The sequence below is a fragment of the Mus caroli genome, unplaced genomic scaffold, assembly GCF_978045245.1.
Source record: "Mus caroli unplaced genomic scaffold, Mus_caroli_1 scaffold_4, whole genome shotgun sequence".
Classification (NCBI taxonomy): Eukaryota; Metazoa; Chordata; class Mammalia; order Rodentia; family Muridae; genus Mus; species Mus caroli.
This window is the reverse complement of record NW_028227259.1, coordinates 66,709,331-66,727,568: the sequence shown is the minus strand read 5'-3', so window position 1 is coordinate 66,727,568 and position 18,238 is coordinate 66,709,331. Positions and strand designations below refer to the sequence as shown.

Here is an 18,238-nt window from a genome sequence, read left to right as displayed (position 1 = left end):
GGACGATGGTAGTTATCAGGAGCACCTGCCCTTCTTGCAGAGAACTGGAGTGTGATTCCCAGCACCCACACGGTGGCTCACAACTGTCCATAACTATAGTTCCAGGAGTTCTGATGCCTTCATCTGACATCTGCAGGCACTCACCTGGCGGCCCACATACATGCAGGCAAGACATATACTCATAAAATAGAAACTAAAAAACCAATGAGAAAATAGAAAGGTATATTACTAGATAAAAGGAACCAATCTGGAAAGTTGTACATGGTACGATTCCACTACACGACACTCTCTGTAGGCAAAAAACACACAGACAACAAGAAAAGATGCATGTTGGTCGCAGGCTCAGAGGGGAGAATGGACAGAGGGTTTTTCCAGGGCAATCAGACTGCTCTGTAGGACACTGACGGCTGGTGCAGCTCACTATTCCTTCTGTCCATGCCCAGAGAGGACCAACACAGTGTGGGGGAACTGTGAGGAAGGTGTAGGCAGGGCTGGGCAGGAAACCTCTGGATCTTCCACTCAATTTTTCTCTGAAACAAACATCGTTTCCTTCTTATTTATTCTATCCTGACTGTCCTCAACTCCCTATGTAAATTGAGCTAGCCTCAACCTCCCAGAGATCTGCCTACCTCTTCATTCCAAGTGTTGGGGTTAAAAGCCAGGAGTGTCACATCTGGCTCTAATAGCACTTGAAATGCATTTTTGTAAGAAAGGAGAGGAGGCAAAGTATCATTTTCATCAAACACTACTCCAATTTCTAGACTGTGATAATATTCTAATGTTATGTTGAGCAAAGATGTAAGAACAAAGAGGTGTTTACACCAAAGACTTTGAACTTGATAAATTGAATGGTTACTACATAAAAAAATTCAAATTTTTAAACAAGGTGCTGGAGTATGAGGTACAAACATACCTCTTCCACTTTGGTTCCCTAGACAGCCAATTTCAAGGTCACTGATTTTCTTTTTTAGGTTTCTCTTGCAGATAAAACAAACAAAAAATAATAAAAAACAAAATACAGAAAGAAAAAAATCCAAAAACCCAAGTGAAACCATGACATATGTTTTTGTTTGTTTTCGAGACAGGGTTTCTCTGTGTAGCCCTGGCTGTCCTAGAACTCACTTTGTAGACCAGGCTGGCCTTGAACCCAGAAAATCCGCCTACCTCTGCTTCCCAAGTGCTGGGATTAAAGGAGTGCGCCACCACTGTCCGGCATAGCATAAGTTTTAAAGAAAATATGACAGCCTTCTTACTTACAGTGCAGTCCCCAGACCAGCCACATCACCCAGGCACTCATTAGAAGTATTCCCATTGAGACCAAGAAAACTACAGCCACATTACCTGGGATACCCATGTGACTCATACACACTGGGATAAAGCCCCCCCCATGCTGGTTTTCACAGTGATTTCAGACTAGCAGAAGAACTACAATACTTTAATATCTACAACACAAGGCACCTCACACAGTGAACCAACAGCTTACAATCTGGGGAAGATAAGCTATGGTCTCTACAGGATCCCCACTGTCCTGGGATAAAAGTTTTTCTGAAGGAGGCCACATTTCACATGTCATCTGTCCAGCCTCACCTGAGCTGATGCCCAGTGTCCCCCACCTACAAGAGACTGCAGTCCCCACACCATACATACTCAAGGCTTTCCCCTGGCAAGTCTGGCTGACAAACCCAACCCCGTCCCGCCCTTCCCATTATTCTCTACTCACCCAATGAATGATTAATCAGAGATGCCCCGGGAAAAGGGCAGAGGATGGAAGGGTTTTGACAGAAGGGGACTACTAGGGTACAGACATGCAGTCTAAGATGAGTTAGTGAACTCATACAAGGAACAGAGTATGATTAACCTTGTTGTCATGATGAGGCCTGCTCTGGGCTATGTTCTGCTGGAGACTGTCTTCCACTCTGGCATTCCTTCATTCTCTCTTCAGAAGAACAGCCTATGCTTGAGTTATTAGCCCAAGACAATCTGCATCACTATAGGCAGAGATAAAGTCTTCCCCCACAGCTGTACTTAAGTGTGGCTTACTCCAGCTGTGCTTAGCAGAGGCAGCACATTTCCCAAGTTCGAGGGATGGCTTGACTATTATTAAGGAGTTCTTCGCTCTTTATTAAACTTAAGCAGCCACTAATGAATGTAGCATGAACAAATATAAAGAAAGCGCCTGTGCTTTAAGGCTACATCTCATGGACAAACCAACACAGGACTGACTTCAAAAGCAAGACTGCAACGTTGCCTATAGAAACATTGGCAGCAGACAGGTGGACCCCTCCCAGGAAAGGGACTCTGAAGTGGCTGTGCTGTGCTCTAGAAACCTGAAGAGCAAGTCCAGTTGACCACTGGCACCCAACATGGGCTACTCCAGCCCACAGAGCACCTCCACAGTGAATAAATACAAGCTGGGAGCCAGGACAGGACTTGCCTGAAGGCTGTGGTTAGGAGCAGCTGATCAAAGAACAAGACACACTTGTACTCTTGAACAACAAATCGCTCCAGGAAAGCAGACTGAGCACAGCCAGCAAGACAGATCATTTCAAATGCCGAGAAACAACAATGTGGCCTTCCTTCCGCACTACCCAAGTCTAGGCTAACACCACCACCTTCCTAACAGAGACACTGCAGCCCAGAGCACAGCCCAAGAAACCCCATCCACAGCGAGCAGCAGTGGACAGCACCCCCTTTCCACCATCTATGGCTCCTTACTCTAACAGCGAGTCCACACCCAGCCTAGTCTTTAGACCTCTCATTAGCAGGGCCTGCCTACAATCCCCTTCACGACCTGGAGGGACCTCTCTGCACCAGCTCCCTGCTGCTGGGCCCCACCCCAGCCAGTCCTCACATTTCTTTCTCTACTTCTCTTCCTAGCACTGACCACCAACTAAAACTACTTTGGTTATCATTTGCTTCTCTGTCTCTCTGGATTAGAAAGACCACAAAAACAGGGAACTGGCCTACCTCTCTGCAGTCGAACCCCCCAGCTCCTCACAACAGCCTAGCATACAGCAGATGCACTCTTAAGTACATGTTAAGAGCCTATCGATGAAGACAAAATGTAAAAAGCTTGGTTTTATTAATTTGCATTCGATTACTTATTTAAAAAATTATTCCTCTCCTAAAGCATTTTAAAATATTTGCCTTACAAAACTAAGTGTGAGCTACGCATGGTGGTGTATGTCTTTAATCCCAACACATAGGAGGAAGAGGCAGGAGGATCTCCATGTGTTTATAGGAGAACTGCCCTGCCACACACACATACATACGTGCAACCTCCTCACCCCCCACCCCCAAACACACATACCTCAGAAGGCAGAGACAGGGAAATCACAACTTTGAGGCCAGTCAAGACTATATGGTGACACTGTGTCTCAAAGAAAAACAAAAATGAAAATCTTCAATGTGCACAGATTTTTAAGGACAAACCTGTTGTGTAAAATGAACCTCTAGTGCATGAGTACCGCCTGGGACACAGAGTACCCAACACATACTCTCTGAATAAACCACAGGACCTGAAAAATAATACACGACCCAAACCCATATGGAAAGAGCTTGAAATTAAGACACACAAACCCGCCTACATTTTTATATGCCACTTGCCATTTTCATTTGTCAACTGATATATACACATATACTCAACATCCTGTGACACTAGCAATAGCCCAAGTCACATTCCTTATGGGCAGGCAGGTTTTCTGAGGTCAGCTTTCACTAAGAGATACACAGAGGCAAAGAGTCAATCATCAGACAAGCTCAAAGCTGTTTGGCTGGGGGAATGTCTGCAGGTTTAGTCTAAAAATGATAAAGCTTGAGACGGTCCTTTGTACTTTTGAATGGGGGACAGGAGACAAGTGTCCCCAGGAAGATTCATGAAGAAACTGTCCTCAAAGCCCTGCCCCACCTTTTTAGTCAATGCACACTGGTACCCACGCTCTAATTCATGTCTCGCTAAAAGCACAACATGGTGTGTTAAAAACAAAACAAAACAAAACAAAAAAAAACTATGAAACCTTTTCCCATCTAGGTTATACAGTCCTTCCTTATTAAACTGCTCTCTTCACACAAGGAAAATGGCAGCTCAGGTGGCCGGCTGCATCAACACCCCCCACACCCCTTTTTTTCTCTGCCAGGTGTAGAGCCTGGGTTCCAAAGGTCAAAAGGGAAAGAAATCAGCTGAATGACACACAGGTGTGGTGGGAGGTCCGTGCCTGTGTGCATCTGAGAGATCTTAGGCATTTTAAAACTGAACGTAAAAGCACGTTAGGATTATGTCCATAGTGTGTGTTAGTTATGCCTTTGTCTCCGAGTTTAGACCATTCTGTACTATAACACAGAAAGTCTTCACCATAAACCGAGCACGGGTCTGCACAAGTCCCCATAGAATGAATGGCTTTTTTTTCCTTTGGTTTTTTTGTTTGTTTGGTTGGTTTTTGTTTTTGTTTTGAGACTGAGTTTCTTGAAGCCTAGACTGGCATACCTAGCTAAGGATAACCTTGAACTCCTTGATCTTCCTCCTTCCACCTCAAAGCTGGGATTACAGGTATACACCACCACACCCCAGTTTATGAAATAAGCTCTCAAAAATAAAAGTCACATTCTCCACTTGCAAAATAACACTGGGTGAAAAAAAATTAACTCAAGTTGTAATTTATAATAATTGCACCAGATACAGTAGGTTAAATATATATCTGGGCACGGAAGCATCCAATCTTAATTCCAGGACATGAGCAATCAGACTAAGTACGGGTGGATGGATCTCTGATAGTCTGAGGCCACCTTGGTCCACCTAGCCAGTTCCAGGACAGCCAGGGGTACACAGTAAAACCCTTTCTTTTCAAAAAGTGACAGGTAAGGAGAAATTTGCTCTAAAAATACTGAGTGGGTTTTTGTTCTATTGTTTTTGCTATTGGCGGCATCAGGTTTTAACACCAGTTCAGGGAAAGCATAACTCAAAATCAAGCAGAATCAAAATCAAGCTATGAGCACACAGTGTGGCTGTCTCTTCAGAAGTACAACCTCTTGAAGGAGTCTGAGTCTTCAGAGGTCCTTGGTGCTATTTGAAATAAGGCTTTGGTCTACAAGAAAGTAAACAAAGATCTATCTCACTCCTACAGTGAACAGAGACTTAGTAAACATGTACCAGAAGAGAAGTAAAAGAAACTAAAAACACAGAAACTGTAGGGTTGGTTTTTGAAAAAAGCAGCAGCAGATCTTTACAATTTACGCCTTGCTGGTGTTAGAATGAAACATGTCTGTGAAGCCAAATTTTTCCTTTTACAGTACAATATTAAAAACCAACAACAATAAAGCAACTCAGGTCTGCACCATACACTGAGTACATACTCTGAATCGCTTCGTAAACTACAGTAATGTTTTTTTTTTTTTTTTAAAGTTTAGTGTTACATAGAAAATGTTAAGTGATGGGCTGGAGAGATGGTTTAGCGGTTAAGAGAACTGTCTGCTCTTCCAAAGGTCCTGAGTTCAATTCTCAGCAACCACATGGTGGCTTACAACCATCTGTAATGGGATATATATATATACATATATATACATATATATGTATATATATATATATATAATCAATTTTTAAAAAGTTAAGAGATTCTTTAAAAACAAAAGTGTAGGCATTATCATTTTTTCCCCAGTAGAAAGTTATACTTTATGTACACGGTCAAAATTTTTCTACAGACCCTCTCAATGTAGCAGCACAGCTTGTGGAAGTGATCCTGGTGAGGACTCGGGGTTGGAATGATGCTTCTTGGTGTCATTTCATAACTAACCATTATCTAGTTTCCGTCTCCACTTTATTACCCTAATGACAGGCAAAGCCACATCTGCCCCCATTACATTCAGAGAAATGTAATTAGGAAAACACACCACACACACACACACTGAACGCCTCACATAACTGGAGCTATAACCCCTACTTAATTACTACCTATAAAGAGTTAGAGACAAGCTAACGGGTTTAAGTTATTACTCAGCTACAGAGAGAGAGACAGAGAGAGACAGAGAGAAGAGAGAGACAGAGAGAGAGAGACCCCACAAGAGGAACTGGGCGTCTTTCATGGCTGGAGCAATGCCATCAGTCAAAAAGTCAAAACACACAGAACCCAGGCAAGGCTGGAGGGAATCCTGGCAACTCCGCAGTTTTGCAGGTTAAGCCACCGTGCGGTGGCCTGGATCTCTAAGGCTCGGCTCTGAAAGCGCGAGTGTTGCAGTCATAAAACTTTGTGCAGACAGAAAGTTACATTTTCATACACGGAGATCTCGGAGCTTGTCCTCTGAAAGCAGCAGGTTAAAAACCTAAAAGACAGGCAACATCCTCGGCGACCCACTCCAGCCGCCGCAAGCAAATAGGATCCAGGACAGCAAGGTCGGTCCCACAGTCTGGGACTACACCTGGTGCTCGGGCTGTGCCTCAGTCTCCCCAGCGGGGGAAACAGGCGCGACGCCTTCTGGGAGGCTGGCTCGCGGGCTGAGAGGAGGAATGAATGAAAAGTGGCTCGGCGCTCGCTGGAACGGCCTGGCATCCGCCTCCCCCACCCCCCGCGCCGCGATCCGGCAGTTGGAGACCCCCCCCCGCCCCCCACGGTAGTTCTAGCCCGCCGCCGCCTACCTTGGCCACCCAGCTGAACAATGGTGACATCGCGGGCCCAGCAGCGGCTCCTCGCCCGCCGCTCCCGCTCACACGCGCCGGCCCGTGGGCCTGCTGACGGCCGGGGGCGGGCTCGGGGCGCGACGGGGTGCGGGCATCGTCCCGAGACGGCGGCCAGCCTGCGGGCTCCTCCTCTCCCCGAGCGCGTCACAGCCCGAGAGGTCGCGCCCGCCGGGCAGGCAGCGAGAAAGGGAAGTGGGCGGGGAGCGCGGGGAGGGCGGGGGATGCAGGGGCTCCTCCGGCCCCGCCCCTCGGATGGGCACGCCCCAGCCCCGCCCACCCGGACCTGCTCACGCGGGAAGTTGGGATGTGGGGGGTCGCCCCCTGCGGAAGCCCGGGGGTATTCAATTCCTGTTGACTGGGGGGCGCTACGATTCGCCCAGTCTCCGGGGCTTTTCGTGCAACTTCAGAAATCTTAAGTCTCTCGCTTTCTTCCTCTGATTGGATTTTTAAAACCACAGACTTGGAGAGAACGCCTGGCTGCCCTGCTTTCCACAGGTTGGATCTCCCTCCTGTTTTTTTCAAAACCAGAGCTGAAACAACAAGCATCCCAGATTTCCAAGGGTTGCTCCCAACCCCATTGCGTTTCTTCCTAACTTCTCCGGATAGCCGGGGACAAATGCAGCAGTGTTACCCAGCCCCTGGTCCTTGTATGTATGGTGTGGCTTCGTAAAACCCAGCTACCTAGACAGAAATGGTGCACAGGCAAAGGGCCTCTCCAACCTGGAGGTAAAGGCAGTGGGGCAGGGTGAGATCATGGCTGCTACAGGGGTTAAACTGACTTTCCAATCCAGACGCTCCCAACTTCCACATTGAGAAAATAAAAGTCCAAAGGTCTGCAGTACCTGATGCAAAGGAGTGCTCCCCGCACCTCCGCCCGCTGGCCAACCCAGCCCATGAATCCTCTTTCCACTTAGATTGTGAAAGACCTTCAATGTATTCTAGTTGTCACCAAATATTTGGCATCTTATCAATTGTTAGTTATCTGTTGCCACTTAACAAGTTGTCCCCAAATTGATTGGTAGCAAATCTTGTGGGCAGGAACTCAGGGGCCTAAGTGGGTGTCTGTGCCTTCAGGAGGGCAGTGAGGTTGAGCGGCATGTATCCCAGGCCTGGATGTGATAGAAGAAATCACCTCCAAGCCAACCCAGACTTGTGCCTAGGATTCAGGACCCCTTGGGAGAGTTGGACCTTAGGGGCTCAGTGACTTGGTGTTTGTTCCCCATCACAGAGCTGATCACCACTCTGTACATCAGCATGAGTGTCCCAAAGCAGGAGTCAGTCCTTTTGATGAATTAATCTCTTCAGTGACATCTCAGCCCTTCTACATTTTATTTCTTTCTTTTTTTTTTTTTTGGTTTTTTTTTAATTAATCTTTTTTATTTGGTATTTTCCTCATTTACATTTCCAATGCTAACCAAAAAGTCCCCAATACACTCCCCCCCCCACTCCCCTACCCACCCACTCCCATACCTTGGCCCTGGCATTCCCCTGTACTGGGGCATATAAAGTTTGCAAGTCCTATGGGCCTCTCTTTCCAGTGATGACATACTAGGCCATCTTTTGATACATATGCAGCTAGAGTCAAGAGCTCTCGGGTACTGGTTAGTTCATAATGTTGTTCCACCTATAGGGTTGCAGTTCCCTTTAGCTCCTTGGGTACTTTCTCTAGCTCCTCCATTGGGGGCCCTGTGATCCATCCAATAGCTGACTGTGATCATCCACTTCTGTGTTTGCTAGGCCCCGGCATTGTCTCGCAAGAGACAGCTATATCTGGGTCCTTTCAGCAAAATCTTGCTTCTTAATGCAAGGAAAGAAGCCAGTTCAGTTTGGGGGCGATTGCCCAAGGGCATGCAAAATAACAGAAGGCTGTGTTCTCTTTCCCCTTCCTGGTAAAGTACACGTGTAGGAGATAAGCCATAAAGGCGTGGGCAAAATCAAGAGTGAGAATGTTTCAAGGCTCAATCAGAGTCATAATCAAAGGAACCAGGTGCATCTTTGGGACCTGTGGGGTCTTCGTTCATTATTCCGTGACATCCCTAGAAGATCACTAAGAAGCATGGATGGAAAGGGCTTTGCAGCCTTTCCGCCACATCGTCCTCCTGTCACCACACCACATTCTGGAACAGACAGAAAAGAAGAAAGCTCAAAGCTCTATTAAAGCGAGAGCCTCCCTCGGCAACCTCAAGGTGAGCAGCGGACCAACAACCTGAGCACGGCCTGTCAGTCCATTAGCAGCCCAGACACTCAGCCTTGCTCAGTCAGGACTTTCATTGTGAGATGGATGCCTTGGCCTTTGTCCACAGTTACTGGTATATACGCTCTTTCCAAAGGGCAACTGGAGAGATGGATTTCTCTTCGGCCAAAGGAGGTCACAGAAACTCTACCTGCCCCCCACATCCTTGCATGGATCTGGCCTTAATGAGCTCTGTGACCTATCTGTTCTTGTCCAGTGACAGGTCAGAACAAGCAAACAAAAGCACCTCCCTCATTCCGGATGGGGCCTGCCCCATCTCTGGAGGAAGGACTGCTGCTCTGAGAGGCCGTGAAGAACAGTAACATAGACAAGCCTTGTTGGGTCTCCCAGTCTATTAGTAATCATCACCATGTAAAGAGGGGTCCATAAAAACCCAAAGGGCAGGGCGTAGCTTTGGGGTGGAGGAACATATGGAGGTTCCAGGAGTGTTAGGCTTAGAAAAGGCAAATGTTCGTGCCTCCCCCAAAATTCACTCTGGCATCTTATTTGTAGCCTATAGAGCAGTGGTTCTCAACCTGTGGGTCGAGACCCTACAGGGGTAGCATAGCAGATATCCTGTACATCAGATATTTATACTGTGATCCATAACAGAAGCAAAATTACAGTTACGAAGTAGCAATGGAAATAATGTTATGGTTGGGGGGAGGTCACCACAACATAAGGAACTATATGAAAGGGTCGCGGTGTTAGGACGGTTGAGAGCCACTGCTGTAAAGAATCATCCGTTAATAGCTGGTGTTTCCCCGAGTTGCACCAAATTAACTGGACCTGAGGAGGCAGGTGTGGGAAACTTAATTTCTAGAAGTTGGGTCAGAAGTTCAGGTAGAACAAGTCTGGGATGGGAGGGGGCACACATTTGTTATTCCCGCCAGTCTGGAGGCTGAGGCAGGATCCTGAATCCCAGGTCAGTCTGAGCTCTATAAAGACCCCGTGTCTAAAAAAAAAAACAAAACAGATAACCAACCTAGGGCTGCAAGCTGGCTTCTGATTGGAGGCAGGATATCTAAAGGACTGAGTTTCTACTCTGTTGTATTGGACACAGCCACGTACACAGCTCCAAACGGAATTGGGTTAGAGAACATTCAGCCAGTTCCCTCTACAGCAATGTCAGCTGCTTGCCCACTAGGAGAACAAAATCCCCACACCTTTGAGGTCATAGAAGTCTCTACAGATTGAGGGCAGAGAAAAATGGGCAACTTGTCTTTTTCTTAGACACATCCAGTGACTAGTTTACACATGAGCATTGGTCTTTAAAGTATATTGTGAATGAATTATGAACCAACAGACTCTTGAGGAAATGGTTCAAGTGAGTTCTGGATGGTGGGAAGTATGGGCTGGGGCCGGGGGGCACACTGGGGCGTCTCGATGTGAGTCAATGGTTGAAAAGGACCGCAGGAGAAAAGCTGGACTTCGCTGGATGTCATCACCCGCCATCACTCCAGAACTTCCCAGCATCCCGAAGCCACTCTGGAAAATGGAAGAGGACATCCTAGAGTTGTCTAAGGAAAATGGAAGTGCCTGGGGCTAAATTTTCTGTTAAAGAAGATGAGGCTGCTAAAGAGAGTTTACATAGCATTCTAGAGAATAAGGAGTTTAATATTAAACCAGGTGTGCTGGCACATGCCTGTATTCCCAGCTACTGGGGAGGCTGAAGCTGGAGACTTCCTGAGTTTGAGGCCAACCTAGGTAATATACCAAGAGCTTTGTAATTAAAACCCTAGCATTTCTAAAAAAACAAAAAACAACAACAACAACAAAAAAAGAGGGTGCGTGCGGGGTAGGGAGATATGAGCAAACTCTGACTTGTAAGAGTTACGAGGAGAAAGTGTACCAACAGGTGAAATAACAGACAGGAAGCCTTCATCGTTTAATCCCGGACTCAGGTTTACGCATGTGCATCCAGGGTACAGGCTCGGGCACACTCCAGTCTGAACTTGCCCTAAGTTCATATACTCAAAGGCCTCCCTCTGAGCCAGGTCTCATGGCCTGGGCCAGGAGCAGACAATATTTCTTTCATGGGAAAGCAGGGGCTTTCACATTGAGTGGATTTGATAGGGACGTGTGGCATGTTAACACCAAGCATTTTGAGAAATACACATGAAAAGTCCTTCCCCCCCCCCCGACTCTCTTTTAGTTTACTGGCAACATGCAACAAACCAACCACACTGCACAAAGAAATTCTCTGTTACCGTCTGGAACTTCACTAAAAGTAAAGTATTAACATCCCACATTCAAATACAGCCATTTCCCTTAAAATGCCACCTTCCCTCTCATTTGAAAACCATATAGCCCCCTGACACCCCCAAATATGCCTACTGGAGAATGTGTACCCCACACCCTCATGGAATTCTATAGGCAGCAATCACAGGCTGCAGTTAAGTCTAGCAGCTCCCAGGTGATCTGAATGCAGCCAGAACTTATGGCTCCAGGACGCTGGTGGTCCTTAGCTGTCTAGCTGTCAGTCACGTGTCATAGAGGTGGGGGAGAACAGGTAACTTGGTCGCTCTCAGACCAAGATCAAATTTTTAGAAACTGTAAAGGGAAGGTGAGTTATACAGGTCCTGGGAGAGCCACGAGGGAAACAGTAAGGAACGAATGGATAGGAAATGCGTCTCAAGAGAACACATGCTCTGACATTAGCACACTCTATCCAGTCAGTTGCCAGGCAACTGAATTTGGCTGGAGAAGAGAGATTATTATTGATGTTGACTTCTAGGTTTGCTTAAAGCTTGGATAAGATTTATGAGATGCATCGTATGCGTATTCTAGTAAGTGATCTATCAGGATTGAGAGTCACTTCCACATTCTATAAGAAGGGGAGGGAGTGGGTAGGAATTACCGACTTGATAGGACCTAGAATCACCTGAGGGACCCACCTCTGGGCACATCTATTAGGAAGTTTCAGTAGATGAACTGAGCTGGGACCAGCCACCTTAAATGTAGGTTTGGACCATCCATCCCATGAGCTAGGGTCCCACACTGAAGAAACTAGAGGAAGCCACTTGAGTGTCAGCTTTTATGAGCTTTTACATGCATGCAATGTAACCTGCCACCTCACATTCTGGCTGCCCTCCCTTCCTCCATCTGATCAAAACAGACCCTTCCTTCCTTCCTTCCTTCCTTTCTTTCTTCCTTCCTTCCTTCCTTCCTTCCTTCCTTCCTTCCTTCCTTCCTTCCTTCCTTCCTTCTTTCCTTAAGTTGATCTGATCAGGTGTCTTGTTGCAGCAAGGGACATAGTCACTAATACAGGAAAGTTGTGCTGTGGGCAACAGACTAATCAAATAGCCCTGGTTGACAGTGTCCGTCCAGAAAATGCAAGGTGGTTCCAAAGGATGGTCGGATGGACCACCTTATCAGTCTTCCTGAGACATGAAAAGAAGGCAGGCTGCAGAACGGAAGAAGGTTGTTCCTGTCATGCCTGACCATACCCCACAGACAAGCCCAGACACTCCTGCCCAGCTTTTCTGCCAAGTTCTGCCCTTGGTGTTTGATTTCTGTGGCTCTCTGCAAGCTGTCCATCCCATGCCCACGGCAAAAGTATATAAATGGCAAAGACATCTCTCCCACTCTGTGGGCTGTTTGCTATGCGTTCAGTGGAACTTTTCGATTTCCTGCGGTGCCATTTGTTAACTCGAGAGCTCAAGAAGCAAGGACTGGAAATGGCCTGCGTATTCAGGAAAAGATGGCAGAAGGCTGCATGTCTCCAATCCAAAGGAGGAGGAGGAGGAGGAGGCCTGGGAGGGTAAAGAGCATAAGAAAGCATGACCTCACTCCCCAGCTCCTTCCTTACCACAAGACCTGGTTAAAAATAGGACCATTGTAAGACTAATTGTACAAGGAAATTCAGCAGGGTTTCCAGTGAATCAGAACCACTTGGCAACTAGCCAGGGAACTTACTCTGTTCACATATATGAATATTCATTGGTACCTATAGTGAAAGGCAAGGGAATCTTCGCAGGGAATAGAGACAGTGAGTCAGACCTCAATCCTGCCCTCAAGGAGGATAAAAGCCAGGAAGTGCAAACTGGGACCAGAGAGTAAAATGCCAAGAAAAAGGTAAGGCTTCCAGGCATGCTCACAAGAGGATGAGGACTGCAGGCTGCAGAGACAGAATGGCCTTCTGGGCTGGAAAACAAATGTCAGGCACTGTTCAGAAGGTAAGAATAAAAGTGGGGGAGTAGGCTTTCCAGAACTAGACAGGACAGGTTTGGAGGAGATGGCCCACATGGAGTGGGAAGATGGGGTAGGAGATGAGAGGAAGGGGCAGAAGGGGAGGAGAGGAGAGGTGAGACATTGATTTAGTAAAATGGCAACATGAGTGTTATCTCTTCTAGTCAAAAAAGTTTGTTTCTAGAAAAAGAAAATATGTGGGACTGAAATGCTGGCTCTGTGGTTAAGAGCACTGACTGCTCTTCAAGAGGACCTGGGTTCTATTCCCAGTATCCAAATGGGTATTGCATGTGACTCAAGTTTCAGATGATCTGACGCCCTCTTCTGGACATCTCAGGCACCTGCACACGTGTGGTGCAAATACAGACAAGCAGGAACACGGACATAAAATAATGTCTTTAAAACAATTTTTCAAAAAAGATTTCCTAAGGGTAATAGCAAGTACAGAAAAACTCTGTGGTAGTTTGAATAAGAATGCTGTCCACTGGCATACTCCTATATGTGAATATTTGGTCATCAGAGAGTTCAACTATTTGAGAAGGATTAGGGGGTGTGGCCTTGTTGGAGGAAGAATGTCACTGGGGGTGAGCTCTGAGGTTTCAAAAGCTGGAGCCAGGTCCAGCATCTCACTTTCTCTTCCTGATGCCTGGAAATCCAAATGTATAACCTTCATTCACTTCTCCAGCCACGTATCTGCCTGCATGCTGCCATGGTCCTTGCCTTGTTGATGACGGACTTAACCTCTGCAATGTAAGCAAGCCCATTTTGAATGCTTTCTGTTCTTTTCTTTCTTTTTTAAAGATTTATTTTTTGTATCTAAGTACACTGTAACTGTCTTCAGATGCAACAGAAGAGGGCATCAGATCTCATTATGGATGGTTGTAAGCCACCATATGGTTGCTGGGATTTGAACTCAGGACCTTTGGAAGAGCAGTAAGTGCTCTTAACCCCTGAGCCATCTTTCCAGCCCTAAATGCTTTCTTTAATAAGAGTTTCTATGGTCATAGTGTCTCTTTGAACCAATAGAACACTGACTAAGACAAACCCCAGGACTGTAAATGCCTGTGTATGAATGGAAACCAGATGACTATACAAAAACCTGCCCATGAATCATGAATGTCACTTACTGTACAGCAGTTTTTAAAAGGCACATATTAGCAACTTAATGTCCTACACTTCAATCTAAGCAAGATGCATTCGAAGGAATATTATGCACAACATGGGTAGACTTAGGCAATATTGACATATAGTCACAAAAGACTATATTTAGTGTGGTTGCATTTATATGAAATGTCCAAAGCAGGTATGTATAGAGAGAAAGTGGGTCAGTGTGGTTACCCAGATCTCTAGCAGTTTCTTCCTAGATTGAAGCTTCTTAAGCCAGAAAATAAACAACTCAAAATAGCTTCAGGAAGTCCCTGAAACCAATCAGATTCACTAGGCCCCTGTCTCCCAATGTAAATGATCAAGATTGCAGTCAGTCACTCTCAGGCCAGAAAAGCTGCGAAGAAGACTCTGAGACCAGACCTGGGTTGGAAGAAGCAGAGAGCAGACGAGTTGCCTGAAACAGATCAGCTGAGGTGCCTGGAGAGAACAGCCTCTAACCTGTTGAGCTGCTTGCAGGCTGTAATTTGTTCCAGGTTCCCAGATTTTGTGAGCTGTCACCATGTTGGGGGATGGGACTTTGGTGATATAGATGTCTTTGAGTCATTTCTGTCCCCGTAAGGAACCCCTCATCCACATTCCAGTAAGTAACCCCAATAAAAGCCATTAGTTCATCAATTTGGACTTTGGTGGTATCCATACTTTGCTTGGCTATGGGTTCCCCACCCAGGGCGAGTAGATGTGGACATTGTCCCTCCCCAGGAAAAGTCTTGTCAGACAACACCAGGGCAGGGTTTGAGCAGGGGTTGGGGGTATGATGGGGAGACTGCTAATGAGTGCTGGGTTTCTCTTTGCAGTGATGAAGTATTTTGGAATTAGAGAGCAAGGTTGGTTGTAAAGGTTTGTGAAGCAAACTTTCCTACTACATGAGTCACATCTCAGTTCCACACTCACTTTGTATGGTGATGGCTGAACAACCTTAGCAAGTCAGGACCTAGAGCCTTTATCGGGATAGCACCTGCTGTTAAGGGTGGCTTTGGGCATGAATGAGATGACACATAGAACGCACTGAGCTGTGGTGATGCTCAGCAGATGCTCGGATCTGCGCGCATCTGTGTGTACCTGCAGAGATCGGAAGAAGATGTGGGGTACCTCCTCTATCACTCTCCACCTGTTCCTTTGAGGCAGAGGCTCTCAGTGAGCTTGTGCTTTTTGGTAGCCAGCGAGCCCCGGCTACCTTCCCTCCATCGTCAGTCCAGTCTTTGCCCCCTTCAATGCAGGATAACAGGTGTGCACAGGACCACACCCAGATTTTATGTGAGTGATAGAATCTGTACTCCAGCCCTCATGTTGCACATCAAACACTCTTAACCACCAAGCTATCACTCCTGCTCCAAGGATGATCAATTTTAAATTGTAGGGAAAACAAATGATTCAAAGGCCCTGCATTCAGATACGTGTTACAGACATATGCAAAACAGGACAGAACAAGCTGTCAAATACAAATCCTGGATGGGTCTCTCTCGGTGCTTTTGTCTCCTGTTTTTATGAGTTGCTATATATTTACAAGACTGTGCTCTGTTTTTTTTTTTGTTGTTGTTGTTGTTGTTTTTTTCTTTAACTCTAGAAACCACCACTTCTCCTCAACCCCGACTTCTTTTCCAGAACACACCTGCACTCGCATTTGAAGTCTCTCAAGAGTCAGAACAGGGCCTCCAGGTGACAAAACAGAGCCAGCTTCAAAGACAACGATGCTTCGAAAGCAGGAACCGAAGAGCCGAGAGGTTAAAGGAAAGGGGAAGACAATCTGGTGAGCACTTAATTGGAGGCAGAGCACATACATTTAGGTGATTTTCCGCAGAGCCTTCTACAGGCAGGGTACCCGTCATCAGAGGTGTTTTAGATGGGGGTATGGGTGTACGGACTCAAGCATGAATACAAAATTCACTTCGTTTCATCTCTACCTAAAATGTTGAGGTTTGGTCTGTTGCTCTATACTGTAGTGCTAAGTTCTGTACCCAAAGGTCTGGGCCTACAAGTGGATTCTCACGATTACCAGCTTTTGTTGTGCAATCCTTGTTCCTTAATTTAAAACTAACGGTTAAATTAAAAATGGCTACAGCCAATTACTGGAGGGGTTAGAGGTAGGTAGGCTTCTGAGTTACCTGGTTGAGTGGGGTGAGAAGAGGAGAAGGGGGAGAACAAGGGGAGAGAGAAGAAGGCGCCGTGAGGGGAGGTGAACCACAAGCTCACGGCCAGGAGAAACAGCGAGTAACTGGGGTACACACCACTGGGGAGGCAGCCAGGCCAGCAGTTAGAAGAGTAGACTAGGGGTTAGCCCCAGTAACTGTAAGCTAGTTGGAGATAAGCTTAGATTGGTTCAACTACACTTATATACTCAGCATGCTGATGTCACACCGCATAAGGGTGATGTCACACAGAATGATGGTGATGTCACACAGAATGAGGGTAATCTCATACAACATCTTTCCACATCTACATTTGACCGTGAGCATCTCAGAACACTGGTCCGGAATTCTCTACTTGTGGCATCACATTCGTATTAGGAGGTTTGGGATGTCCAGATGAGGACTGTTCAATCTATACTTCAGTGTATCCGTGTCAGTGTTTAAATCGAGGTCTCCGGCTTTCTCTCAGTTTGCTGGTTTTATTTTGTCCATGGGTGCATGTGCCATGGCCCACATACGGAGGACAGACTATGGAAGTTGATTCTCTCCATCTACCATGAGGGCCCTGGATTTCAGTTAAGTCATCAGGCATGGTGGCAAGCTCCTGAACTCACTGGTCTAGGCCTCTAGTGTTATGTGTTGATCTTGCAGATGAATTTCAAATTCTTATTAGCCAGAAAAACAGCCAACAACTTTACTCTGAGTATATTCAGTGACTCTAGCTGCCTTCTCTAAATTCCAAAAGCCTTGCAAAATTAAAAGCTGGCTCTACCCTACCTAGAAACCCTAAGATTGTGCAAAATGGAGGAAGTGACTGAACTTGGATGGCCTCCAGAGGCTCCCTCAAGAATAAAGTTCATGCCATCTCTGGAGTGCCTCTGTTCTGTGTACACATAAGCATGAACACTGCTTGTGAAACAAACTTCTCTCTTCAACCATAATAATAGTCAATTTATCAAAATGCTGTGCCTTTTCAAAACCAACCTTCTGATTACATTTTGCTACGAATATCTGTTTTCTTCTCCATATTTTACTTTCTGTGTCAATTGGGCATATTTACTTTTTAAGCTTGTATGGCATTCCAAAACTAGAAACAGCATTTATCTATTTTTAGCTCAGTCTATAAAGTTAAAGCAAATAATCTTCCTTCCAAAGCACTATCCATATTTCAAGTTCATGGGGGAGAAAAACTGGGTAGCAGTAATGAGCTCATAAAAGAAAACAGTAAAAAATTTATAATCAAAAGATTTTGACATCCACACCTTGTGTTATAATGAAACAGAGGATCTCGGCTTTCATCTCAGACATCTTGTGAACATTTATAATGGAAACATTTGAAAAGATCCAGCTGTGTTTCATGAAATTTCTCTGTGCACTAAATGCCATTAAAATAATGACTACTAAACGGAAAACATACGTTCCTCCTTTAAAAAAAAAAAAAGACCTAGAAGAGGGCTGGAGAAATGGCTCAGACGGTAAAGTGCTTGCCTTTCAAGCACAAGGACCGGGGTTCAATCCCCTGAACCTGTGAAAGAAAACAGCAACAACAACAACAACAAAAGAGCAGCAGCCAGCCAGGCCCAGGCGGTGGTAGGTTTGTAATCTGAGTCCTGGGGAGGAAGGAAGACTGGTGGATCCTTGGTGCTTCCTGAATGGCCAAGCCACATAACCTAGTAGGTGAGTTCCAGACCAGCGAAAGACTGAAAAACCAAGGGGGACAGTACCAAAGCTAACCCCTGGCATGTGATCTAACACACACATGAACACATACACCACACAAATATAAAACAAATATTAAAGACGGAAAAGTATGAAATGCTATTTCCTGACTGGTCTATTAGCAAATAAAAACCC

General features: G+C 45.9%; 1 protein-coding gene across 3 annotated transcripts in view; it reads right to left on the bottom strand.

Annotated features, from left to right (window-relative positions):
- The window catches only part of Tbc1d1 (TBC1 domain family member 1), a 207,428-nt gene that overhangs the window by 125,173 nt on the left and 64,017 nt on the right, over nt 1-18,238 (bottom strand). Inside the window, exon 1 of one of the 3 annotated variants that reach the window (XM_085836709.1) lies at nt 6,626-6,816. The exons of the other annotated variants lie outside the window; for them this stretch is intronic. Within the exon in view, the coding sequence (XP_085692835.1) occupies nt 6,626-6,655 (30 nt within the window). The 5' untranslated portion in view covers nt 6,656-6,816. Of the gene's footprint in view, nt 1-6,625; nt 6,817-18,238 lie in introns of those variants that run through there. 3 annotated transcript variants of the gene reach the window in all.